Source organism: Phymastichus coffea, unplaced genomic scaffold (assembly GCF_024137745.1).
Source record: "Phymastichus coffea isolate CEN01 unplaced genomic scaffold, Cenicafe_Pcof_1.1 PCOF00058, whole genome shotgun sequence".
NCBI classification, from domain to species: Eukaryota; Metazoa; Arthropoda; class Insecta; order Hymenoptera; family Eulophidae; genus Phymastichus; species Phymastichus coffea.
Genome location: NW_026706869.1, coordinates 491,025 through 518,352, shown reverse-complemented (window position 1 = coordinate 518,352; position 27,328 = coordinate 491,025). Strand labels below are relative to the sequence as shown.

General features: G+C 36.7%; 5 protein-coding genes across 16 annotated transcripts; 3 read left to right on the top strand and 2 right to left on the bottom strand.

Annotated features, from left to right (window-relative positions):
* The first annotated feature begins 1,557 nt into the window (after positions 1-1,557).
* LOC131666466 (hippocampus abundant transcript 1 protein) lies at positions 1,558-14,017 on the top strand. Of its 4 annotated transcripts, XM_058939149.1 has the most exons (7): positions 1,558-1,688; positions 1,786-1,939; positions 6,056-6,457; positions 7,420-7,825; positions 7,901-8,316; positions 8,531-8,687; positions 9,329-14,017. In XM_058939149.1, exons 2-7 carry the CDS (start codon positions 1,814-1,816, stop codon positions 9,433-9,435), a joined length of 1,614 nt encoding a protein of 537 aa, XP_058795132.1. In that variant the 5' UTR covers positions 1,558-1,688; positions 1,786-1,813; the 3' UTR covers positions 9,436-14,017. The 4 variants fall into 4 exon arrangements, with proteins under 4 accessions (XP_058795132.1, XP_058795131.1, XP_058795130.1 ...); XM_058939148.1 differs by lacking the exons at positions 1,558-1,688; positions 1,786-1,939 and adding an exon at positions 5,217-5,836 and having other exon boundaries at positions 7,901-8,289; XM_058939147.1 differs by lacking the exons at positions 1,558-1,688; positions 1,786-1,939 and adding an exon at positions 5,217-5,836 and having other exon boundaries at positions 8,531-8,666.
* A 221-nt stretch (positions 14,018-14,238) lies between these two features.
* On the top strand, positions 14,239-16,918 carry LOC131666464 (facilitated trehalose transporter Tret1-like). Its single transcript, XM_058939139.1, has 4 exons — positions 14,239-14,914; positions 14,994-15,564; positions 15,729-15,927; positions 15,995-16,918. The coding sequence occupies exons 1-4, from the start codon at positions 14,851-14,853 to the stop codon at positions 16,571-16,573; spliced, it is 1,413 nt and encodes a 470-aa protein (XP_058795122.1). The 5' UTR covers positions 14,239-14,850; the 3' UTR covers positions 16,574-16,918.
* LOC131666465 (testicular acid phosphatase homolog) lies at positions 16,716-19,723 on the top strand. Of its 5 annotated transcripts, none has more exons than XM_058939141.1 (8): positions 16,716-16,839; positions 16,925-17,123; positions 17,644-17,809; positions 17,878-17,982; positions 18,211-18,476; positions 18,541-18,700; positions 18,758-19,087; positions 19,147-19,723. In XM_058939141.1, the coding sequence occupies exons 3-8, from the start codon at positions 17,711-17,713 to the stop codon at positions 19,348-19,350; spliced, it is 1,164 nt and encodes a 387-aa protein (XP_058795124.1). In that variant the 5' UTR covers positions 16,716-16,839; positions 16,925-17,123; positions 17,644-17,710; the 3' UTR covers positions 19,351-19,723. The 5 variants fall into 5 exon arrangements, with proteins under 5 accessions (XP_058795124.1, XP_058795125.1, XP_058795128.1 ...); XM_058939142.1 differs by having other exon boundaries at positions 16,925-17,809; positions 19,147-19,374; positions 19,476-19,723; XM_058939145.1 differs by lacking the exons at positions 17,644-17,809; positions 17,878-17,982 and having other exon boundaries at positions 18,321-18,476.
* A 1,587-nt stretch (positions 19,724-21,310) lies between these two features.
* On the bottom strand, positions 21,311-24,400 carry LOC131666265 (gamma-aminobutyric acid receptor-associated protein-like). Its single transcript, XM_058938777.1, has 3 exons — positions 24,042-24,400; positions 22,006-22,203; positions 21,311-21,821 (listed from the first exon to the last, which is right to left on the bottom strand). The coding sequence occupies exons 1-3, from the start codon at positions 24,129-24,131 to the stop codon at positions 21,750-21,752; spliced, it is 360 nt and encodes a 119-aa protein (XP_058794760.1). The 5' UTR covers positions 24,132-24,400; the 3' UTR covers positions 21,311-21,749.
* A 1,244-nt stretch (positions 24,401-25,644) lies between these two features.
* LOC131666401 (uncharacterized) lies at positions 25,645-27,206 on the bottom strand. 5 transcript variants are annotated; one of them, XM_058939044.1, is made up of 4 exons: positions 27,138-27,206; positions 26,962-27,069; positions 26,770-26,854; positions 25,645-26,674 (listed from the first exon to the last, which is right to left on the bottom strand). In XM_058939044.1, the coding sequence occupies exon 4, from the start codon at positions 26,665-26,667 to the stop codon at positions 25,837-25,839; it is 831 nt and encodes a 276-aa protein (XP_058795027.1). In that variant the 5' UTR covers positions 26,668-26,674; positions 26,770-26,854; positions 26,962-27,069; positions 27,138-27,206; the 3' UTR covers positions 25,645-25,836. The 5 variants fall into 5 exon arrangements, with proteins under 5 accessions (XP_058795027.1, XP_058795028.1, XP_058795030.1 ...); XM_058939045.1 differs by lacking the exon at positions 26,770-26,854; XM_058939047.1 differs by lacking the exons at positions 26,962-27,069; positions 27,138-27,206 and having other exon boundaries at positions 25,645-26,309; positions 26,403-26,674; positions 26,770-26,929.
* Between the last annotated feature and the right edge of the window lie 122 nt (positions 27,207-27,328).

Genomic DNA, 27,328 nt, shown 5'->3' with positions numbered 1-27,328 from the left:
AATGTGTGAGGCAATGTACTATTTTCGTTGATTGTCAATCAACCCGTGTACTGACAAATTATCGTGTTTCAAAACTTTTCCCCGTTTCATCTTATCTTTTGATAAACACAGATGCTCTATGCGTGCATGACTCCATATTCTTTTTTTCTCTTGTTTAGATATATATTCACTTATTGAATCGGAATGTATTTATTGTGTTATATGTATATAGCTTGTCATTGAATTGAAATAAGTAAGTGAAGGTGTCGAATTTTAAACGTATTTTTAATGAGTATCTATTGGACTTTTAACTTTATATTATACATACATTTACAGACAATGATGCAAATGAAAAAACAAACAATCAAGTATATATACCAAGTATATAGCATGCGGCCAATATATATGATAAATTATCGAAAAAAAAATTAGCAACATAAAAATCGATGCTATTCGTATTTTTTTCTTTTATCTATTTGATTCTATTATTCTTAAACCACAAATACAAGTGAGAATCAAACTTATTTTTCTACTTAGCATTGCACTTTGAAATAAAGCATGAAACTATTTAAAAGACAAAATGCATGCAATTTATTTCCACGCAGGAAAGAAAACAATCCAAGTTAATAGAAAAATACATCAAGGCAGACGCGCAGTGCCCTACTAGTACTACTCGACGTGGTTTCCAACTATCGGAACACTTTAAAAGAAATACGGAGCAGCGAGCTATAGGTTACAAAATTGACAATGAGAGTTCAGTCTTACAAGAAATTAGTTTACGTCCCTTTGTAATATATCGGTGGCGTTATCAATATTTATTAATATAAATGAATGTAGATGGATTAATTATGCTCTATTTTATTTTTTTGTTACTATGAGCTACTTACCGGGTTGCTACTTGATACGCGCTCTAGCGATTATTTTATTTTGTTATTTAGTTTTCATTAAAATATAGATAGTAACTAGACAATAAAATATTAAAAAATTGATTTAGCCAACTATCAAATTAGAGCAAAACGTTTTCTAATGTTGAAATAATTATTTAATTATTCATTAAAATTTTGCAGGATTATATCCTAAACTTTCATCACAGCCGAGTCATACTTACTTAATACTCGCCTCGACTTTCGACGCGACTAATTGATTAAAAATAAAAATCTGCAAATTATTTAAATATATTGTATTTTTATTTCACTGTCTAGTTACTATCTTTTATTTAATCAATACTAAATAACAAAATAAAACGATCACATGAAAATCTATACCGAGGAGCAATCTGGGTAAGAGCATAGTACCAAAAAATAAAACGGAGCAATGTCTCCATCTACATTCATTTATAATAATAAATATTTTTATCGCCACCGATATTGTAGAGGACAATAACATTAGGATTTTCCTTGTAAATTTCGTTATCTTGATGCTAAATTTATTTTTCAAGTGTTCCGATAATTACAAACGAACGTCGAGTATTTACACAGTCATAACTGTCTCCACCACATATGAAAATCCTACGCGAATCGGTAGACAAAGCGGCCGCGCTACTCAATGCGCAGTCTCTCGAACTGGCTGCTGCAGCAGTAAAGTAGCGTTTAGCGTATAGGTTAAGTCGGTCTCGGGTTGTTTCTGGCTAATCATATATCGCCTCCGCAGACGGGCGCACGGTTATGGCTTTTACAAAAAGGTGATCATCAGCTGTCAAAATTATCTCGGTGGGTGATTATTGGAAAAAAAAAAAAAAAAAACGTGCGTACTTGTGTGTATGTGTGTGTGTGAGTGAGTAAAGCGAGAAAAAATTGATATTGACAGGAGCGTGGAGAAGTGTATTGCGGGGTGAATGAAACTCAAGAAGCGGAAGAGTCTCTGCGCCCAGTGCGTGAGCATGCCAGCCAAGGTCTCGAAAAAGGTCGTCGGCATGATCATCCGCAGTCGCAAGAGTATCATCAAGGACGGCGTTATCACGGTAAGACTTAGTCGCCGATATTCTCTACCTACTATCACGTTGTACAGGTTAATTAAATAGTCAGCTTCTCGAGGTTGCCACTGCTCTGCCTGCCTGGTATGTGCAGAGTATAATCTAATATAAGATAGCTCAACACACACACACATACAACACCCACACGACTAATTTTGGATGTCATTTAAAAAACTACCTGTCAGTTAACACGATAGCTCTGCTTGAGTCAAGCCCATCATCTCTCTTTGAACTTTCACAATTGATGATGGGCCTACAAGACTTCCAATTTGGTTTATTAATATAGTGTAATCATATACATTATGAAAGTGAAGTAAAGTGTCACTTAGAAAGATACATTATTCAACTGCTTAACTATCCGAGATAAATGTCTCTGAAACCTTTTTATCAAACAGAAAGATTCATTGTAGGCTGGACATTGTTGTCTATACATATGCAGATGGCAGACTTCTGTACTGTTTAACCCTTAGAGTTATAGCGTTTTCTATAGTGGAGAATACTTTAAAACATCAATATAATTAAATAAAAACTAGATTTAATTTTTACACGATTGAACAATCTATATTCTGCAAGTTTGAATGCTTAAGAAGTCATATGCCAAATTTGATTGTTTTAATTATTTTGATAGAATTGCAAATGCAAAGTTTTCAAATACAGCTGTGATTCTAAGGGTTAATTTTGATATTTGTAACTTCTGACTGGTCAAATAGATTGCTAGCACAAGTCTTCAATTTTCCCTGTGCAATTGTGCATGGTAAAGAAAGGAGTTGTACGATGTATGGCTGAATGCAAATGTAACTACTGCTGTAAAATCCAAATGAAAACTGGTTACCGTTGTTGCGGTAACAGTAGCATCTCAATCGTTTGTCAGTCAGCTATGAGTACGTATCAGTTGACGGCAATTTCGGTGGATTTCCTTTTTGCTGACTATTCCAGCTGTCGACACGAGGTTCCGGTGCGCGCTGTTTATGCCAAAGATTACGTACATGACAGCGCGACGAGCCTGGCAGACGATACGCGTATGTATATGCGCGTTTCGTCGATCGGCGGTGTTTCGCGACTTGAAAGCTCTGAAAATGATGCTCGAGCGTTCTTACGTTGACGCTAACGCTCTCGTGCGCTCGTGATGAATGACTCGTTAGCGCCGAGCGACGAATAAATCCCTCCGAGCCGGCAATACGATAAGAAAGGTCGCATCGTCAAGCATATGTCTCACCTGCGTTGAGACACTTGAGAATACGACCCACGTGTCATTAAGCTTGACACACACGCGGATATATCTGATCGCGCACTCTCTCTCTCTCATTTCGGTGCCTTGTCGCGCGACTCGTGCCGTGGCCCGCGTGTAGCTCTTTTCATTCGCCCGACACGAGCTCTCGTTTAGTTGTTCGTGCGGTTCGGGAGTATTTAAATTATCCTTGCGTCAACTTTGCGTGGGTGATTCCGAGCTTCATTCGGACGACGAATAATAAATTGCAAGTTTTATCATTCGAGGCTACGCGCGCAATTAGCGATGCGCGAAATAAAGAGCCGCGCGCTAAATTAACTCCAGTTTTCGAAAACAAATGAAAATCGCTTTATTCCGGCACAGTTGGATCCGATACGCTTTGGTCGTCTATGACAATTGCCATCGTTGCTTTTTTACATAATACACCAGTTTATTGACTTCAGCACTGCACCTACACGTGCACGTAGACGAGATATCAGAACGCGGTGAATATATTTAATTTGAAAGATTTAGACGTAGGATATGCATTGAAAAACCTCGTTTCGGTGAATATTCATAAAACTTTGCCGACTCGATTTGATCAATTATACCACCCGTCAACTGTACGCTGAGCAATTTTTTTAGTCACGGCTGGAATTCACTTTGCGTGACAGCTATCATTTCACAAAGTTTTACTCAATATGACTATTGAGACAATAAAGTTGCTCAAATTTGTTACCGAATTCGTGCAAGAAAGTACACGGAAAAAGTAAAGGCAAAAGTGGGTAAACTATTTTTACCGCGCGAGCCATTTATTTCATCTTCCGCAAAGTTCGGTCGTCCGGCAATCCCGTCATCTTTCAAAAACACGGCAGGATTTTCCGCCGTCGTTTCTCGAACTGCGCCACCGATGGAAAAAATAAAGCAGAAATAGGAAGTCACGTGGATTTGTCAAAAAGCTCGTGCTTTATCGCGAAAGAAAGCAAGTTGGACGTTGAACGCTCGCAGCGAGTCCGAGGAAAGGTGCACGCGCCGCGCGAGGGTTGCTGGCATCCGAGGCTTCCCTCCGCGCTCGTGGCACGCAGCGATATTTATTTGCTAGCACGCTGGCGTCAAGGGTACAGTCGAGCTCCTCCGATTGGCGGAGTGACGCTCGACGCTCGTCTCCTTTCTTTTTCAGGCGATGCATTTTGCTGGACGCGTCGAAAAATCCGTTGGCCGATCGATTGCTCACCGGTTACGTAGAGCGCAGCAGCGAAGATTGATAAACTAGGTCAACGATCAATTGACATCCTCGCCTCTGCGCGCGCTAAACGGCAGCACGCGCGCGCGCGCCGCGCGAGCCTCAAGAAAAAGTATAACGATGTGATTGACCGTGCGGCCCGAGATCGAATTGGCATTGGCAGCCTGATCCGAAGCCAATGCCGCTCTCGGCGCTCGCCGCGGCTCTCTATTTTCGGATTGTCGCTCGTCTGCGCGCTTTCAACTCCGCGAGCGTCGCGCGGGAATGGTTCGCGGCTAAATTACGCGAGTTCGCGCGCGGCGACGCGCTAGGGCTTCGATGCAAAATTGAAGCTCGACAAATAAACCGACGGACCTTGAGAGGCGAAGAATAAATAAAAATATCCTTCAACTTGGCCATTGTGGCCGATATAATGATCCACAGCGGCCCAACGTGCGGCGATGAATTACTGGCGTCGGCGTGGGCATCGACGCATCCAGCGCGCCAAGTTTTTCGCTCTTTCCGGCAATGCGGTCTTCCCGCCCCTCTACCCCCGGACGCAGCGTTAGAAAGCGCCGCGAGATCTGCACTCGTCGCGGTCGCCCCGCCAAAGCATTCTCCGTTCGAAGCGCGAGAGAAGAAAAAGGTGTCGGTTCTATCGATTGTTTTCGGAACGAAGGTACGCACACAGGGAAGACGAAAGGAAAAGGAAAAAAAAAAAAACTAGGCAAAATATGAATGGACGGAGCGCGCACGCGTGCAGTCGCCGTGACATTGACGGCGCGGCTCAAGGTGCGCGCGAGCAAGAGCTTTTCGCAGCCAGTCGTGCAGTCGGCGTCGCGCGCGCGCGCAGCAGGCAGGCAGGCAGCAGCAGCAACAGCAGCAGCAGACGAGTCGAAAGCCAACACGCGAAGGAGCAGCCAAACACGGAATCGCTCGCGAGACGGCAAGGCTCGGCTCCGTCTGGCTCGCAGCAGCAGCAGCAGCAGCAGCAGCAGCAGCAGCAGTCCGCGGCCGCCGCGACGATGCTGACTGGCTGAAGGGCCAGATCGGTCGATCGATCCGACGCCTCGGTCTCCGCGGTTCTCTGGTCGCGTGCGCGCTCCCGATGCGTCCGCTGCCAGCGCCGCTGGTCGACGGCGAGGAGGATGCCGACGAGCCCGGTGGCGGCGGCGACGGCCGCAGCGTCGGCTAATGGCCAGACGCGCCAGCAGGCGAGGTGGAGTCGCCGCTGCCAGCAGCCCCGACGGCGGCCATGAGGCGGCGAGACCAGCCGCAGCAGCAGCAGCAGCAGCAGCAGCAGCACGAGCAGCCGTCGGCGTCCTCGACGACGCCGGCGGCCGTCGTCGTCGTCGTGGACGCGGTCGACGCACAGGCCGCCAGCGCCGAGGCGACGCCGCGCGACCACGACGACGAGCCCGAGTCCGCCTTGCAGCGCTGCTACCAGCACCTCAAGGTCAGAGACTGTCGGCGCGGCGCTCCGGCCTCTCGCCGCATGGCCCGCTCCATTCCGACCGGGCGCGAGGGATCAGCTGCGCGGCAGTGCGCCGAGCGGACGCTCGTTAACCCTTTCGACTCGGAGCCCACGTGTCGTCGCTGTCGACGAGTCCGCCCGCCCCTACTCGCGCCAGCGACCGCAAGCAAGTAAAGCCCCGTCGATGTGCTGGTGTTGCAGACGTCGGGGGTCGGCGAGGCGTCGGTCTACCACGCACTGGTGGTCATCTTCCTGGAGTTCTTCGCCTGGGGCTTGCTGACGATGCCCGTGATCTCGGTGCTCAACGAGACCTTCCCGGACCACACGTTCTTGATGAACGGCTTGATCATGGGCATCAAGGGCATACTGAGCTTCCTCTCCGCGCCGCTCATCGGCGCCTTGTCCGACGTCTGGGGCAGGAAGTTCTTTCTACTCATCACCGTTGCCTTCACTTGCGCGCCCATACCGCTCATGTCCATCAACACTTGGTGGTTCTTCGCCATGATCTCCATCAGTGGCGTTTTCGCCTGCACCTTCTCCGTTGTGTTCGCTTATGTTGCTGATATCACCGAGGAGTCTCAGAGATCCAGGGCGTACGGACGGGTGAGTGTGCACTTGTCGACTCTTTCCTCTTTAGTGCTCGAACTTTTTGCGCGCTCGTTCGAGACGTCGTTTCTTTGAGGATGCAACCAACTACACGACATTTTCTTCTTTTCCTTTACTAATTTCCCACTTGAGGAACGACCTTTTCTTCGCGCTGTTTACCGCGTCACTTTCTGCGCGTACTTTTTTTCCGATTATAATCGGCAATTTCATTTTCAATTAGGAACGCGTTAAGAGTATTTTCAGAGTCTCGGCACAGCTCGCAAAATTCTAAAATATCGTTGCATTCTTTAACAAACTTTTCAATGCTGAGCAGTTTTCATAATTTAAGGTTGAAATTCGCGTAATTAAACAAATATATTTCTCGCTTCTATTATCATACGTTAAAACGAACACAGAACTAAATTAATGTAATTTTTCATTAAATTCGTGTAGACGATGTTTTCAGCAGCCTCAAAGGTAGATGTGTGAAACGTTAATGTATATCGCAAGTATACATAAAACAAACACAAACACGGTGTCCTTGAATTATTGAACAAACTGCAGATAGTTCTTTTACATTCCAAGGGTCAAGCTGGGCGCCAATAATTTTTTCAGGCACTGCGTCCAACTGTTATTTTCAAAGAGCGAATCGATAAAATTGATATTCGCCGAGGCCCCCCCACGTCAAACAAAATAAAAAGAAAGGAATACGACGAGGAATACGCGCGACATGCCATCGCGCATTAGGACAGGCGAAAAGCTGCTGGTTTCTTTCTTTCCTGTGTTTGTGCGCGCGAAGGCAGAAGAGCAACGAGACGGCTTTCCGCGCAGCGAAACTCGTACCAGCGCACGGCCGTTTCTGTATTTTTAGCCCAAACGCACGCAATCGATTCTCGTCTGCCGTCCGATAAAACTAATCTCGTCGCAGCATCCTCGGCACCGACGTAGGAGCAAATATATATACCATCGATCGTTTGCAGGTATCCGCGACCTTCGCCGCGAGTATGGTGATCAGTCCAGCGATGGGCGCATTCACGATGTCGACGTACGGCGAGAACGTGGTGGTAGCGTTAGCAACTGCGATAGCGATACTCGACGTATTCTTCATCCTCGTGGCTGTGCCCGAGTCGTTGCCCGAGAAAGCACGCCCTCCGGTGCCGATATCATGGGAGCAAGCCGATCCATTCGCTGCCTTGGGTAAAGTTGGCAAGGACCACACGATACTGATGCTGTGCGTCACCGTGTTCTTGAGTTACTTACCCGAAGCTGGCCAGTACAGTTGTATATTCGTCTATCTGAAACTCGCCATGGGATTCTCGGCGACCATGGTGGCCGTATTCATCGCCGTCGTTGGTATACTCAGTGTATTGGCGCAGATTCTTTTGGGTCTGTAATCAAACTTTCAAAAACAACGCATTCGCCAAGATTCCTCTACGTAATTTTGTTCTATTTTCTTCGCAGGTCCACTGATGCGAACGCTGGGTAGCAAGCACACGATAATGCTAGGTCTGCTGTTCGAGTTGTTGCAACTGATGTGGTACGGCTTTGGCTCGCAGACCTGGATGATGTGGGCAGCTGGTCTGCTAGCCTCGATATCGTCCATTACCTATCCAGCGATTTCGGCGTTCGTGTCGATGCATTCGGATGCCGATAAGCAAGGATTGGTGCAGGGCATGGTCACGGGCATGCGTGGCCTTTGTAATGGCTTGGGGCCGGCAATGTTCGGCGTGATATTCTACTTGTTTCACGTGGATCTCAATGACAAAACACCCACGCTACCGCTCAAACCTGCTCTACTCGACGATAATAATAACACCGGAACTGCCGCGCATCTTGACGTTATTCCACAGGTGATTTATCATCACCTTCCGTTCTCGGTTCGTTTTTGTTTCTTTTGCAACAGATTCTTCTTTTAATTTTGCGTTTTCTTTCAAATGAATACTGTGTTACTGTAGTTGCTGTCGTTTTTTTACTATGAAAGATACTTCATTTAAGTTAGCAAAACAGATACAGTAGTTGTTACTATTATACTTTTCTGGTGTAAGAAAATGAAAAAATGGAGATAAAAAATAATTTTTTGATCTTTTACAGTTGGTACCAGGACCCCCATTTGTATTTGGTGCATTACTAGTTATTTGCGCGCTATTGGTAGCTGCTTTTATCCCCGAAGCGACTCCGATAATAACGGGGCAGCTACATCATTCTTCTACCTCCCGAAGGCCTTCCGGTAAATACGCATATCAAAAATGTACGTTACAACTTACCACCATACAAAATGAAAAGGATAATGCTGGTGGTGGGTCTCAATGTAAATTTTTTTATTATGACTTTTGTCTATCGATCTATCTATTTTTAATGCTTTTTTTTCATACTGATCGAATGACATGAGTAAATGTATATAATTAAATTGTGCAGAGTTTGTTACGTGCATGATTTAACCAGAATTTTTAATATACATCTTGATTTTACATAGACTTTTTGTAAATGAAAGTATTTTGAATGAAAAGAAGCTTTCTTTACCATTTTTCTTGACGTTACAACTATGCAAAATCAAGTTTTCAATACTGTTTAAAATCTTTCATTAATTTTATCACACCTTTGCATACTCAGAAAATGTCTCAGCCACGTATAATAATTTTAAATTTATACACTCACTATTTTTATTTCGTTCTTTCAAACTTACGAATACCAAATTTAATATATTTTTTAAGTTGCATACCTGAGTAATTCATTTAATTTGATCGCATCAATAATAATTTGTGTTTATGTAATTATTTTAACACTCGACAAACAATTATTTAATTTAAAAATGCATGCCAATATTCTGTCAATATCAGCTTTCATTCTAAATACTGTAGCAACTATACTAATAATAATTGTATTTGACAGGCCTCTCGCTAGACGTTCACTACGATACCGATAGGATAAGCAGCGGCAGGGGGAAGGTCGGACCATTGTCGCCACTAGTCGATAGCTGTAATTCAGCGGCGCTGTAACGGACTATATTATTGGAAAAATGAGGAACAGAGAAAGAGAGGGTGAGACAGAGAGAGAGAGAGAGAGAGAGAGAGAGAGAGAGAGAGAGAGAGAGAGAGAGAGAGAGAGAGAGAGAGAGAAAGCTTATAATATAAGCACAAAAACAACAACGTTCGTTGGGTTGCTTTTCGCGCGCGATTGAAGTATGTGCGAGGTCGCATTATTTTGTTAAAATAACTCCAGCTGCGATGAACTTTTATACAATTGAAGATATAAAAAACATAACAATAGCGATTTAATATATTTAGCCATCAACACAAAAAAATTGTCTCTTCTATGCTTCGCATATAGTTGTTTATAGAGAAGTGAAAATATTTTTTCGAATTCAAATAAAACAAACCTGCTAAGGCGTATTACAAGATAACAGTGAAAAACAAGCTTATATATGTATATCGTTAGGTTGTGAGAGAAAACCATTAAATGACAAAAAAAAGTGAATAACAAATTCATAAATTATTCTAGAAAGAGCTGGTTTTACGTAGAGATGTAGTGTACCAGTCGTTAGTCGTCTTTGGTTCGAATTTTACAATTTCTTTCGACAATCATTTTAATCTTTGTACAGTTCGAATTCTACGAAAAAAATAATAATTAAAGCGCTTGAACGCTTATATACACTATAAAAAATACTTTTGTAAAATCACTAGCTGAGAGTTGGACACGAAACGGACCTATTCTAAGAACCAGTGAAATCGCTAGCAGCTAGTAAATTTACTAGTTTAGTGTAGTAATACTTTTACAGTCGAAATAGTACTTTTACAACGAGATAGTATTTTTACAACGAAAGCCAAGATTTCAGCTATCATAAAGTTACTAGTCTCAGAGTTGGACACCAAACGGACCTCGTCTCAGAGACATAATTTTTTACTAGACGGATTGTAAATTTACTAGAATTTGTAATTTTACTAGTATAAGACTAGTAAAAGTACTACACTCGGAATTAGACATTAGTTGTAATTTTACTGTTAGATAGTTATTATACAAAAGTATTTTTTAAAGTGTATATATGTATGTATGTACGCATGTATGTATGTATGTACATATGTATGTATGTACATATGTATGTATGGGTGTATGTACGTATGTATGTATGTATGTATGTATTTACGTATGTACGTATGTATGTATGTATGTATGTATGCATGCATGTATGTATGTATGTATGTATATTTAGATAAGCATACGAATTGTCTGAAATATCTTTGATAAATTTTGTATATTTTAAACGTAAGGATTTGCTTTCGAAACGAGTTGTCAATTTTTAACACAATTTACGAATATTGATTTTCGTAAATAATGTTTACTTGAAAAATTCCTAAGCGAAATTTTACGTTATCCTCAAAGTATCATTATTTACCAGAATATAAATTTGAAAGTGATAATTAAATATACGAAAAAAAAAAATTGAAAACCTAAGACGGCTAACGCAGTCTAGTAAGTGTGACGCATTATGTAGGATAAAATAAACTAAAACAGAGCCATTTGCTTGGACACAATTTAGCCAATTGCGTGAGCATCGATTACGCGAGTGATAATGAATATAAAAAAGTGAACTATTTTAATAAGCTTACCGAGAGTAAGAGAGCAAAAGAGAGAAATAGAAAGAGAGTATGCGGGAGAAAAAGAAAAACTAAGTAAAGCACAAGTGCATAGTCAAGGTGAGATTGTTCAGTATTGTTCCATGTATATTTTTTTGTTTCGAAATCGAATCTTCCTCAACTTGATTTGCTCCGTTACACCTTTATCATCCTTTACAATAATTATTGCTTTTTATTTTGCGAATATTATTTGTTTTTTCGACATTTCGTGTACAAAGTGCAATTTTCTCGCACGCTTAGCCAAAAACATGCGTTTAAAATCGAACTTTGCACACGTCATAAAAAAAAATACCATACAAGACATGTTCGGAAAAAAGCATCTCGTTTCGTGTGGCTTTCCACCCGCGCTTCGCTTGGCCGTAAATACCACACGAGACAAGAATCTGCTTTTCCGCACTACTTAGGTAATGTACTAGTTTTTTCCGCTCTGTATACTAGAATATTTTTTTTTTGCATTTACTAGAATGATGAATGCCGAATGAAATAATACAATCCGTTTGTTTCTAATGCAGTTTTTTTTAACGCAGTTTAATTTTTTTTCATTGCGGCTAACATTTCCTCTCTAAGGCAATGAAATGCCACTCTCTAATTACGTTGACGAGACTCAGTTTGATGAGTTTTGAAAGACAGGATTTTCATTTTGATGTATCTTTACGATAAAACTTGACGCTTATCGCACTGTGGCAAAGGTTTACCTGTTAAATGAACTATATTGATTATCTTACAATTTTTTTAAGATAATTTTCTTGGTTATACAAAAACGAATAATTATTGTTCGAGTTATACAATTGATTTTACAATAAAGTTACGTTTAATTTAAAAATTCACTGTAGAAGCAAAATATTGTCATAAATAAATGAACGAATGAGCCTTTACCTCAGTGTCATCGAGTTGCAACAAGCTGTGTAAATAGTAATATATGTATGCATTTCTCTTGTTTCATAAAAAAAGCGATACTTGTCATATGCGACAGAGGCTGTATTAACGGTATGACTAAATGGTAAATTAAAGACGAACGTATATATGTATGTGTGTGAAAAAGAGAGAGAGAGTGAATTGATTCTTTTGAAAATGCTATAAACTTATTGTAATAAAGTATTGTTATGGGCGTGCAATGCTCGTTTGATGTCTTTAACCGAATATTCCAATTCGATCGAATTGATCGAAAAGACACGAAAGACACGAAATCACACGTTAACATAATACACGTACATAATTTATCTCGCACGACATATGTACGATTACCTCGCGTACGATTGCATTTTCCCGAAATGACGATTAAGAATTACGTTGATTGTACATATACACACGCACAATAACGAGAGAATTCTGCAATCGCACTTGCACAATTGTAAAAAAAAATTTGATCGTGCGTATTTCTTGCTTGTCTCGGAATGCTGTCGAACATGAGATGATCTAATTTTTTTTTTTTTTTTAGAGGGAGCGAATTAACTTTGTTTCCAATTTGTACAATGAGGTTGTTGTTTCACCGCTTTTTGATAAGAGAACGTGTTGATAATAAATTTAGCTATTAATTGTCGTTTTTTCATTACACGTCGATGAACTTTTTGTAATTTTTGTCCGCGCATTGTTCAACTGTTCTTCGAATAAAAGTCCGATTGAGCTTGAATTCTTTTATATATACGTATAAATAGTTGTAATCTGTAGAGGCACATTCCTTCGAATTTTTGATGAATTCATGTTAACAAAAAACAATTTATTGTACTTTTTACTTTATAAAAATGAACACATTTCGGTCATAGCTTTTTTTGTGTAGTCAGTACTATCTTGTAGATATTTTGATTTTCAAACAGTGAGAAAATGTCACTACGCTATCTGAAAATCTAAAGTACAAAAACAAACTGATTTATCTTATCTAAACAATTTTAAAAAAATGAATAAAATCAATTTTCTAACGTTACGTTATTTTAAAAAAACGTATTCCACGCTGAATGCCATTGCCAAAGTCTTGTTCTGTTTTCTACTCTGTGTCGTTTGATGATTATGCGATAATACATTAACCACGTAAATAAATAAAAAAAAACGAATAATAGTATTTTCATCAAATTCTCATCGACTACGTAATTCTGAGTGCAAGACACTTTAGGTCATTCTAATTTTTATAGTGAAATACACAATACACACACGCGCGCGCGCGCGCGCACGCACGAGATTATAAACAAATAAAAAACAACTAACTGAAAAAATAACAAAAAAACTTTCATTTTAGAGTTGACAAGTTATAATAAAAATAATGACGCATTGTAAAATTTAGATTGAAGAGTTCTATATCCCAAAGTAAAGGGATAAAAGAGCGATAGCCAAAGATCGCGATCAGTTGTAGATGAAAATAGGACGAGCAAAGAGAGTAAAAAAGTAACTAACTAATAAAGCATAAGTTCATTTGTTACTTTTCCGTATATAGCATCAATTGTTCATATAATAATGTGATTACCCTCGGTGTGCGGATCGAGAGTGGAATAGTTTTTATTTGAATAGAGTGAGGCAGCGTCGACTCGATTATATATATAAATATAAATAGCAAATATAGTCTGCCGAGCGTTAGAATATATATATATTTGAGTGTAAGAGACAAAAAATATTGTTGAAAAGACCAACTACTACGACCTACGCACGTTCACCTATATTTGTAATTTATTTGTATAAGAAAATTAAGTTCTTTGCTGTTTTCTTTTTGATGAATCGGCGCATTTTTAATTTCACTTTTCTTTTCGTGTTCGTGCCGAATGACCTTTACAGCAGCATGTATTAAAAACACGAAATGGATCATATTGTATAATAAAGAAATAAATTAGATAAAAACAAAAATATCAAAATAGTACATGGAAAATCGAGGGGCAATTTTAATGCGGATAAAAGCTCAACTTCGTGGTAGGTTGAGTTGTAAAATGTAAATGTACGAAAAACAAAGGATGCATTAAATAAAATTGAGTATTTTTAAGATAACAACGTTACATTTTATTAAGATTCCTTTTCTTATACTTCAATCATTTTGAGGAGGTTTGAACGTTTATTTAAACAATGTACAAAGATGTTTTTCTTTGTACGCATAATTTTTTCATGATACTTGCGATTGGATACAAATAAAAGACTACCTTCTTTTTATTGTTTAATCCTAATAATTGTAATGTTTCCATCTACAGTCCAATCGAATTCTGATACAAGCAATAAACGTGTGAGCAGAGACCTACAGTGTTGTTTAAGAATGTCGTGGTAAATAATCTACTAACTAATATATATTTTCAAAATCTGAAAATACTGCGGTAAACAATACGAGACATTTTATCGTTTCTCTAGATGTGGGATATCTCATAAAAAAATGTGCATTTTTGCATTATTTCTACATTTTTTATCAGTGCTACGAGACAAAATCAAAGTCTTTTACGTAACTGATAGAAAAATATTAATGACATAAGTGTGGAGAAAGCGAAAACTAATCAAACACACATTGCGGACATCGATACTGAAACGCAAAGCTTCGCAAATTTAACGGCAAATATGAACTTACGTCAATCGTCATGCGAGTGAAATTTGCGCAATAAATTGATAAGATTTTTTTATCTCTGCTACTATTCATAATACTCTCTATTCGTTACTGCACCAATCAATCTGTAAAGAGGAATCAATTGGAAACTGCGCTGCTAGTCACACAGTTAACGGTATTCTTCGTATTCAATCAGACAACTTATGGCAAGATGAAAAAATAGTGTTAACTTTGTATAAAGCAGTAAATAAGTAAGTAACAGACAAATTATCACAATGAACGAGATTAGCAGACAGCAAAGTAATGGAAAATCTCAACAATTCCTTGTTGCAATCATCAGTGAGTGATTGATCATTTACTTGCCGTACAACGAAGAGTAAGAAACCAAGGAAAAATAATTTACAGTGAATAATTACAGTGAACCTGCTAACAGTATCCGGTGGCATAAGTTGCGGTTGGCCATCCCCCGTAATACCGAAGTTACGTTCAAGTGATTCGCCAGCAGTCGGCGACGCGCCGATGAACGACGAGCAAATCTCATGGATCAGCAGCTTACTACCGATCGGCAGTTTGCTAATCACCCCATTCTGCGGCATTCTCAGCGAACCTCTTGGTCGTAAATGGTTTACCTACTTGGCTGCAATATCACACATCGCATCTTGGTTACTAATAATGTTAGCACAAAATCACTTCTGTCTGTACATAGCGAGGTTGTTTACCGGTGTAAGCATTGCAATGACAATATTTATCTTGCCAATGTACGTCAGTGAGATTGCTTGTGAGGATATTCGTGGTGCTCTTGGTGGTCTCATGATGTTCTCGGGTAATTTAGGTGTACTCATCGCCTACGTCGCTGGTGCACACTTATCGTATCGACTTTTCACCGGTTTATCGCTCGCCTTTCCTCTGCTGTTCCTCGTGGCTTTTGCTCCGATGCCCGAGAGCCCAACTTTCCTCATGCGGAGGAATCGACATCTGGAAGCCTACAAGTTAGTCACCGTGTGATTTTTCCATGTCCCCAACGGAAAAAATAATATTGAACAATAGGAAATAATTTCAAAAGCAATGGCGAAACAATTGTTCCAATTATTTTATCTCCTATACCAATTTTATTTTCTTAATTTATTGTTAATAAGTGTTTCATAATTTTCAGATCACTGATGTTTCTCAGAGGCAACAATAAGACTCTCGTAGAACCATTATTCAATAGACTCATGACACAGACAAAAATCTCGGACAGTGCATCAAAAACCATTTTTCCCGAGTACTTTAACGACCGAGCTACTCGTATGGGTCTAATCATTTCTTTCGTGTTACTCGGCGGTCAACAGCTCAGCGGGATTCTGGCTATGGTAAGCACAAGCACATCGACACATCCGTTAAGCTTTGTTGTTAAAGCACATTTCAATATGATTTCAGTTGAGCTACGCTGAAACGATATTCCAGCGTACGGGCTCGTTAATCTCATCGCAAACGGCACCGATGATAATCGGAGTTATTCAGATATTTGCCTCGTATGTCTCAACGATGTTGATGGATCGCACAGGTCGTCGACGGTTAACTCTCATCTCGTGTTTTGGCATGGTGATGAGCCACTTGCTCTTCGGACTGTTTTTCAACCTGCAACGACACGACTACGACTTGAGTTCAATCTCTTGGCTACCGCTCGTCGCGCTTTCGACTTACATAGCGTTCTACTGCTTGGGTGTCGGTCCCGTGCCGTTCGTCTTCACCTCCGAAGTGTTTCGGTTTGACGTCAGTAGTTCTGCGACAACTTTGTGTTACGTTTTTTATTGGACCGTATCGTCCGTTGCAGTTAAGACTTTTGGATTGGCGATGGATGTGCTTGGCATAGATGTGTGTTTCTTTGTGCTTGCGAGCTTTTGCGCCGTTTGCTTGATCCTGTCGTATTGTCTAATGCCTGAAACTAAAGGCAGAACCCGCGAGGATATCGTTGACGAACTTGGTAAACATCGTCGTGATGAAATCGAATGTTGAAAAATACAATGCCTGACGACGACGAGAAGCTGAACAGTTTTGGAAAATTATTTTGTCAGACAATTACCAAAGAAAGCGAAAACAACGTTCTCCAACGAAGCAAAAGTTTTTTAAAACGTAGAAAAATCGTATCACGTTGACCGTCAAAGTTTTTTGAACCAATCTTCTTTTACGTACATTTATTATGTTTTTATAGTTAATATTTGTTCTTCAAATTGCTCTTCCTTATCGCTCTAACCAGTGCTCGGTACCTGTGCCACAGTAAGGTCAATGATATTTGTTTTTTCCGAATTGTTATAAAAAATAAAAAATAACATATTCAATTGCTTAAATGTACTTTAAAAAATACAGGAGATCCCAATCGTTCAAGTGTCTCGAAAGCGCAGCTGTGATTTTCGAAGCGCGTGTCTACTCCGACGTTTGCAGATTCAGCACCAAAAGTCAATGTGATTCTGCTTAATAGGAGCACCAATCTACAGTTTACGATATTCCATACGGTGTAGATTCAAGAATACGTAATAATAGTGAAGCCGGAGGACAAATAAAATTCGTGAGTCACTCAATTATATCTGGCTTTGCTACCGTGTTCGACGCGAGACTTCAAAGTGATGCGCTGCGCGCCAAGCGCGATAAGAACACGAAGATAATGTACGCAACCAATTTGTTAGTATACGGTAATAAATAATCGCCTGCGCCAAGTCCCAAGCGAAATCCATAGCCACGGTCGCGTCGATCATCGGCACACCGAGGCTTAGCGCGGTGCTCGTGTAACATCTCCACGCAAGCCAACTACATCGTTATCTCGCAAAGCCCGACATAAGTGTTCGGCGCTGACTCACGCCAGACCAGCGAGCAAGCTAATGCCAAGACCAATTAAAATTGGACGTTCCGCTATATGCCGTGCGATCGTCCGTTTCAATTCGATTGTGTTCTTCATGCCGAGCGAGTTTTGTCCCTTTGGTTGTTAATCTCGCAAGTCATTGAGGCAGATTGCCTTATCGTATTTACGTTACGTTTCATCGTCTCCGATAATTGACTGAATCAGCTGCTCTGCTCAAATATTGTTTCAGCATTGAACTTTACTCGGCGAGCAGTGCTCGCGCGTGTTCTCTCTTTCGCGTTCGCGAATTTGAATGGATGACCGACGGTCACGGCCGCGTAGTGCAGCTCTTTCCAACGATGTATACCACACGAGTGTCGAGGGAGAATAATTATAAATTAGAACTTGTCCAGGTGGTAAGTAGCCAATCGAAGTGACTTGGTCGTAGCTCGAACGCGTGTGTCAAAATAAGACGCTTGTTCAGCTATTCAGGCATGGCGCTCGAACTCCCATCTCCCACGAGCTGGACAGTTATGACTATTGCGACAAATCAGCGTACAAATCCTTGGGCCTTGGAGCACTAACAAACGTACGTTAATTACGCTAAAATACGATGAACTCACGTTTGTCGCATACGTCAATCAATGTTTCTTAAATAAAGGAATTGCCGTTCTTGAATCGAGATCCGCATTCAAAACAAAAATTACTCTTGGCATTGAGAAAATTTTCTTGAGCATGCGACAAATCCAATAAGCTTCTTGATAATCGATTATGCGTACAGGTGTTAAAATCTCGCCTCGAAAGGTCGTTTTTTTAGAAAGGGAAACAAGAAGCGTACGATCTCGGCTGTTTTTTGCGCGATCGGTACAACGATTTTTTGCGTATCGATTCCAATCCCGAGAACGTTTACGCTCGCTCGACTTTCAGCTCACGGACGAAAATGTCACTGCAACTTGTGCTCGCTGGACTTTATTCGCCAACCGATGATCAAGTTTGGAACGATCACTTGAAATGGTCACCTATGCCATATTTTTATACCCCGCACGAACTGGATATATTGCTGAGGTCATTCGATCGGCCAGAGTATGTAACGAATGTTAAATGTTAATTGAATTTTAGAACGATTCCTTTTATATTTTTTCTCAAGGTACTTGAAAATCATGGTAGAAACTCATCGATCTAAGGAGTTTCAGAAAAAGATTGGCACATTCTCAAAATTCCTCGAGACACTTGGTCAAATAACGGGAATAAATTTTGAAAACAACTTTTTATGTATTTTGATGATATCTGGACTTATATTCTCAAACGTAAGCCACCTTTTATTCGTTCAAAAAGTACGCAGATAATCAATAAACGTAATATAGGAACATATGGGTCTTCCTCTGCCCGATTGGTACACGCCGGATGTCAAACGAACTTTCCGAGAAATACGTCAATGTTTCTTCGATGGGTACGCGTTGACGACGGACATGAAAAAATTCGGCACGGGTCCAATCATCAAAACGTTCGTCGAGAACATGAATCTCGACGAGAATAAATTGAATCCTCGGAAAATTTATTTATATAGTGCGCACGATGACAATGTAGCTTCCTTCGTTAGAGCTCACGAGATTCGAGACTTTGCTTATCCGGAATTCGGATGTAGCTTGATCTTCGAAAAATGGAGAGATGCTAATAATAAAGTAGTAATTAAGGTGAGTAAATATCGCGTGAGAACATTCTCTGGCAGTGTAAAATGTGTATTGTCTTGCAGTCACTTGGATGGACGCCAAACGACAAGCATACCACGTTGAGACTGGGAGGTCACGACGAATTCTGTCCCATTGATGATTATTTGAAAATTGTACAGCCGGTGATTCCAACTGACGATGAGCTAGATGATTTTTTTCACGATGCACGCTATAAAGACTTGAAGAAAGTATTATTTGATGATTCTACAATTAAAGAGTTACATTAAGTACCTTACTTTTAGTAATAACAGGTTAGTGAAACAATTTGCACGGATTTCAGACAGACATGATTCGGTAGTAGAGTGTAGAAGAGTCTACGACCCTTCAGCTTCTTTCATTTTTCTCGTTTTAGTGACTAGATATATTCGATTAAACTAATCCGATTTTCACCACTCAGAAACGAGAATGATTATTCTTTTATGTAGAAGCGATCGCTTCATACTGAATTTAAGAAAAATTACCGATTGCACTAGTTGTTATTTGCATACTTCTTAACTTAAAAAATAATGAAATAAATAGGCATTTGTTCTCATTTTTGAATAATAAAAATCTTAATATTCTATTCAAACTGTCTATTTTTTGAGCTACAATATTTGATAAACAAAGTAATTTTAAGAAAATTTCATTTTTGATTAAAATTAAAAAATAAATTTATTTTAGATATATTTATTTAAATATAATAATAATATGATTATTTGAAGTTAACTTTACAAGACAATTTGGACGTAAAAAAATAATGGTGAATATAGTTAACATAAAATTTTATTTTCTAATAAATGTATGCAGGAATATTAAAATTTTTTAAATATTTTGTACTAATTAATTTTCAAGTAATTTGTATTATTTTTTTTTAATAAATACTATCTCTACTTTCAATTATTCAGGTAACAATACTCCATGTAGAATTTTTTCTAAAAAATATAAATGCCAAACAATAAATTTTTTTTTTAATTAATATTCAACAATGTTTCATTTTATATATTCAGTTAAAAATTATATCGTGTTAGATGAGATACTTATACGTTAGAAGCAGCTACTGAACAGATAAGGTTTTTCGATTTGGAAAACGCAAAGTATGAAAATTTTTTCATTTGTTTGTCCCACTGATTATTCCGAGACAAAAATTTTTCACTCAAATTGTCTTCGCCAGGAATTAGGAAATCCGAAGCGTCGTCTGGGTTTTCTTTTTGATTTTTTTCAACACCTTTAAAGTCATATTGGCCAATAGGTAAATTAATTTATGCCGTAGATGCGGCATCGTTAAGTTTGGGTATGTATGTAGTCTAGTCTAGATTCGGCTTAAAGATCAATGGGTTAATCATTTATTGACTGCATGTTAAACTTATTATAAAACTAATCCAATTTTAATACAAAAGTAATTCGATTTTTAATATTAAAAAAATAAAATATTATTAGCATAATTTTTTGCAATGAATTCACGCGTAAGCATTTTTCTTCGCTGGTACAGTGCCGCCTATAACGTATGTACTAAATTTTATTAGTTAGCTACTATAGCGCCACGCCGTAGCATACCTAACAGAACTACATCATTATAGTTCTGGCTACAGTTCTATTACAGACAGGAATCAAAGATACCAAGTAAGACATTTTTCAAATTACATAAAAGATATACATTAATAAAGGTTTGATATCTAAACGTAACATTAAAAGTATAAAAACTTTTACGCATACAGACACATATATAAGACGAATCGAATAGATTTGGTATGCTTGTAATTAAGTTATTAAAAAATGTTGCTCGGAAAAATTATAATTTCAAAAAAATTTCTTTTCTACACCTCTATAACTTATTATCAACAATATTAAACAACGTTAAAGGACGTGTGGCCATTTCTAATACGATTATTGGTCGTCATTGTTTTTATAGGTAATTTTGGTAAATCTTGCCTACTACGGTTTTCTGTTTTCTTTTAAAAAGCTTTCAAAATAAAAAAAACTGGTTTCAGTAGTTTCTTTTGTGGAGTTAACATCGAAGAAAAATGTTTATTCCAATTTAATAATTAGTGCTAACGAAACATCTGTCTGGTTCATCTACGCGCCGTTTAACAGATTTTCCTGAACTATTCAAGCTTATACTTAGAGCTATTGGCCTTCTATAAGCGTCTGTATTCGTTGGTATCAATTGTGAAAATTGATATATGTTCAAAATTATATGTTCATAACAAGTTGTAAATTTATCGATAATTTTATTATTATCACTTATACAAATCAAACAAAGGTCGTACTCGAACTTTAGTATATGTATACAAGCATTGAATCACAATTCATTTTTTATATACTTATAACTTTTTAAATTGATTACAATTAGTAAGTAAAATATCTTGATAAAAGATCTCCGAATTTTGTTGATATACCGTTATTTACATTCATTTCTATATTTCATTGCATATCTCTTAGTTTGAACCATTACTTAATAGTCAAAAAAACAAAATCAAAAAGAACTAGTATCATTTCTCGAAATTGCGATAAAACAAAATTAGAACACGAGACTGAAATTTACTTTATTTTAAAAACAATGTATGTAATTCAAACTATTGTAAAAACTCAACTTTAGTTAATGTTGATTTATGTAAATTTCCTGTTAATATTTTCCATCTTCTAAGTGTCAACGTCGCTCCCCATATACATTCTCGTCGCTGTAAGCAATGTAGAGAAAACAATCTTCTTCTCTATGCTCCTAAAAAAATAAATTGATAATAAGAATTTAACAAAGATGACAATAAAATTTTCGATTCCTACTGATTCATTTGTATTTTAATTTTTAATATGATAAGATAAAAATATACCATAAAAAAGTCATTTTGATAAAGGATTGCTTGTAATTTGAGCAAATAAAATAATTATAGAAGGAAAAAAATTACCTGATAGAGCGCTCCCATGGTAGAGTTTGTTGCGGGAACAGTGTTGTTAACAAAAAAAAAGAGAGCATCCTCAGGACGAAGGTGAATCCTCTTCCGAATCAAGAAGTAAAATTGGCCAACAGTCAGATCTGTAGGCACAAGGTATTTCTGTTTATCTAAATCAAGAATTTTTGCTTTAGGTGCCTTAGCGACAATCACCTGAAAATTACAAAGAGAAATATACATTAATAGTTTAAAATTTTTTATTATTCATTTTTTCTATTAATGTGTGTCTTGAAAGTAAGTATACTTGAAATATTATGTTTATAAAAGATTTATTTAAATCGTTATATAGAAAATTCTCTCTCTCTCTCTCCCTCTCTATTTTGTGTACTATAATGATAGATTTCTTACAGATATTGTTATTGTTACTTCAAAAACTACTTCCATTTTGAACACTGTAGATATACTACTTATATATCTGTACAAATTCGTCTTTTGCCTCCCCATTGCTTTATGAAAAGATGCGAAGATGAATTTTTAAATGTATCATGACTGGACCTACAGTTTAACATGAAAATTGAAGCAACAGTCACTGTAACATGTATGAAAATTTTGTTTCTAAAAATTTTCATGTACTTCAAACTCAAACCTGTGATTTCTTACACAGATGCCTGGAATCTTAATCATTGAGCCACTATAACTATCAAAAAACTATTAAATTATAATTATTATTTAAACAAATATAGTTGTAGACAATAATATTTTATTATTTACTTTTTGAGTAACAGATATTTAAATAAGAGGGAAAGAAAAAATGAAATATTTTTAATGCCAGAATTCTATTGTAATGTATATATACATAATATTATCAATATAAATATTATTCTGGTTTAAATCAATAAATAAATCAAATAAATTAGTAATAAATTCATTCATTCTTTGAATGAATTTGTATTCACTTATCACTTCTTAATGAAAAATACAAAAATAAATCATATTTACATTATCTATAAAAAGTTCATATAGACATGGCTAAGTAATTTTAATTAGAAGCATCATAATATAATACTATCTCTGTGCACTTTTTTTATTTCACAATATTCTTAATATAAATCATGTATATATATAATTAAATCTCTATATGATGTGAAATGAACTAACAATTCATTGTTCTGAGATATTAACTGTTTTTCCATTTATTGAACATTATTATATTTTTACTATAAATATGTGTTTACTTATGTTATATAAATAATAATAAAATAATAATTTAACTTCTTAAACTATGATTTGTTATGATTAATGTCAATGAATATATCAGCTTCTATATAAATTGTTCATATGAACATTACTTGAGAGCCTAATACGACTTATAAATAATTATTTTATAATTATATTATTTTATATTATTTTATATTTATAAGTCGTAAGTATACACAAATTTGTTAGGTAATAAAAATGTAAAGAAATAAAGTTGTCATTGATTTTCCAATATTTATCAAAATATGTTTGTTTTTATTTTTCTCAATTTGTTTTCGATATACGCATCCGCACGAAATCCCTAAAAATAATCTGCGCACGAGATTTCTGCGCAGTGATTCATTTTCCGACCGTCATATGCCAGAATTGATCTTTTCGAAGGTGCCTGAATCGTTATTTCATCATCTTAAGCTATACCTTGTCCACTTTTCAAGGTACACTATATGAAATAATACAACTAAATGTTAGGTCTTTCTTGGTGTCAATTCGGAACTTTCACTACGATAAAAAATTCTAGCTAAATCGAATTTACTAAAAAAAGAAAACTGTGACCTCGGTCGTGGGAGAGAAGGAGTGAGACAAAGAGGAAGAGAGGGGAAAGAGATTTGAGAGAGAGAGGGAGGGAGAGAGAGAGAGAGAGAGAGAGAGAGAGAGAGAGAGAGAGAGAGAGAGAGAGAGAGAACAGAGAGCTCACGGAATACGACATAAACAAAAGGTTTTTTCCTAATGTAACGCGCGTATAAAGGACACATAATACATTTTCATATTTATTACGTGATAATATTCATACTAACGGGTACACGATCAGGATACTTCCTGCGAATTTTCTCGCCTTCAGCCTTCCTTTTTTCAAATGGACGCTCTTCTTTGTATTCGAATTTCATGGTTACTGCGTTTAATTCTCTTGTATCGTGTCCCGATACCTTATCGATTTTATCACTCTGTACTTTCCGATCTTGTTATTACACTCGTACAATGAATCACAAGCCAACAATTTTGATTGTTTTTACACAAATGACGTACGCTTAACTAGCTTTCTTGCTTGACGTGCTGAATGATCCACGAACTGACAGATACTAATGCCAGTAAACATAAAAGCAAAGCTCACTGCGTCGTATTCTGCTCTCCCCTAATTGTACGATGCTTCTGTGTGCTATACGAATCTACGATGTTACCGAGTTCTGATAGTCCTTGACATGCGTAGTTGTGCAGTTTTTGTGACACAATATGACAGTCACAAAACTGTCATGATTATTTTTAATATTAATTCTATAATAAATAAATAAATAAATAATAAGAATATCTATGAATAAATGAATAATTTGTGTGAATTCGTACGCAAAAACATGCATAAAATATAAATATATAATAAATTTGTTCTCTCTTCTTAAGTATATTTGCATGTAATATATATTAAATCAAGTCGATAAAATTATTAATATTGTAATTAAATATAAAATGGCGTAACAATTTTAAATATATTTTATATTTTTATATTTTTATTTTATCGTGACATTTTTTAGTCATAATTTTGCTTTTTGTAAAAATATATTGTTAATAACAAACTATAATTTTCTATATAATTATATATAAACGTTATATATTTAGTTTTGTCTAAGAACAATTATGCATTTAGACAATGATGCATTTATTACAAAAACTAATAAAATTCGAGTACATACAATTCTTTACTTTATATTAAATTCATATTAATAACAGATTCACTTTTATCGATCTACCTCTGTTTATTATCAAAGACTGCATTTATTTATACGGTATGATATTAATTATTACGAAAAAACTGCTTCTATTTTTAGAATTGAGCAATTTAGAAAAAAATTTTCCTATCACAAACGTACACACTTGATAAATAAGTAAATTATTATGCATAGTATGAACACGAGTTGGCACTTTCAGGCGACCATTTCTTGAGTTTTTCATTACATATCTATTTTTCTTTTGATTTCATCTTCGTTATCTATTTTTATTAGTAAATTTAATCAAGCGAAAACTTTTCTTAAATTTAATAATGAAAACATTAAGACTCCAAAAGTTTTCAATTGTATAACTGAATATAATGAACTTCGTATAATGGATGAAAATAAAATTACATAAGCTTTTCATTTTTTAATCAAGTTACGAAAATTACGAAGACAGCGCAATTTAGAAGCGGACGACCGCGAGGGAACAAACGTAATCACCCGTCAAAAATCGAAAAATCAGAAAATGCTTGACGTCATGACATGCTTACTAAAGCATAAGCAGTGACTATAACAGTACTAGGTATTGGAATATATATAGTGATACACGAAACTCACTGTATTGCAGCGGTGGAGCTTGCGTCTCAGGTGGTATACTATACATAGATTGTTGTTGATACTATTAAATCGCCTGTTTTATTATTTATAAAATTTGATACAACTTATAATAATTTATTTCTAGTTCATATTATTATAATTGTATATATTTTCAATATTATATAAATATATGACAACAATATATAAATAAACTTTGTGAACATATATGATTATCATAAATCATAAGTAAAAACATATTTAATCTTTTAAAACAACCAAACATTGATTATTTCTATACATCTGAATTAGTATTAGATTCCGCTGAAATAAACTTGCCTAATTGTTTCCATGCTTCAGCTACAGATGAAGTTAAATTTAAAAAATTGGAAGACTTGCTTAAAGATAGTATCTCTCTATTGTAGTTGTGTCGATTATCAATATTATTACTTTTGAAGAGTAAAAAAAAAGTAATATCCATGAACAGTTTCATCCGCTTTGTAACATCTTTTATTTTATCATTTAGATTATCATATATCGCTTCTATTTCGTTTTTCAACAACATCAACTTCTGGAATGTTTCTAATGCTAATGTACAATGATTATCTATAATATCCTTAAATTTGACACATGGTATATTATAAAATATTAATATTTCTATACTAATATGCTCAGAGTCATAAACTTGTTCTTCAATTCTATTAAGCATATTATCCAAGATTATTGTTTCAAGTTGCACAATTTTGTTCCAATCTTTTTTGTTGAATGCTACACAGAAATTATTTTTTAGATCATGCAATTTGAAAGTCACTGTTAATTTTGGAATCTCTAAACTTGTTAGTCCAATTATAAGACGCTTACTTCCACAATTGTTTAAAAAAAATTCATGACTTTCTAAGGAAAAGACAGAGTCTAATATCTGCAAATGTTCTGAAGGTAAAATAAACGAAGTATTAGACAAATTATTCACATTAGATTCACATGTAGAACTTCCAAATTGAGGATTGATTGTACTATGTTTTCCATCTTCTATGATTTCTTTTAATAAGGAAATAGGAATATTTGTTTCATTGCTTTCTTGTGATACTTCTTGACAACTTGTTTTATCATATTGTGTCTCAGTCATTATTGTTCTAGAATGAAAATTTTATATCACCTGATTATTATCTTTAAAATATACAAATATACAAAGTAATAAATACCTTTCATATGGGTTATATTTTCTTACCGAGGTTTAAAATAATACTTAAGGTTATCTTTTTTCCGAAAATCTAAATATCATAATTGATGTTCTCCAATTAATAAAATAAAAACTTTGTTCAACATACACATGTGTTCATGCAATTAAAGACAACAAAGCTTCTATCAGTCTCATGTTCACGCACTTTTCTGGTATAGATAGTATAGATACTATACATACCAACATATATCGTTCACGTTATTATCTGTCCAGCCGTACGTAACAATACCCTGCAGGAGACTTCATCAAAAGCACTAGAGAAAATTTAGATTCGTCGTCGCAGGTCGTCTAATCGCATGGGCAAACATTGAACTAAGAATATGATATTTTTCATTCAATATGTAATAAACACATACAATGTACGTTAAATCACTTGATAGATCTTCATATAATAATGCCTACGAGGAATAAACTTAGTATCTTTTGTTCTCTTCTCTTAGTCGCCATTTTTAGAGATTTCAGTGTCTTGCCCCCCGGCGACAATTTTCATTCCTAATATTGAGTCATCACAGTGTATATATTAATAACATAATGGTTTTATTAAAAA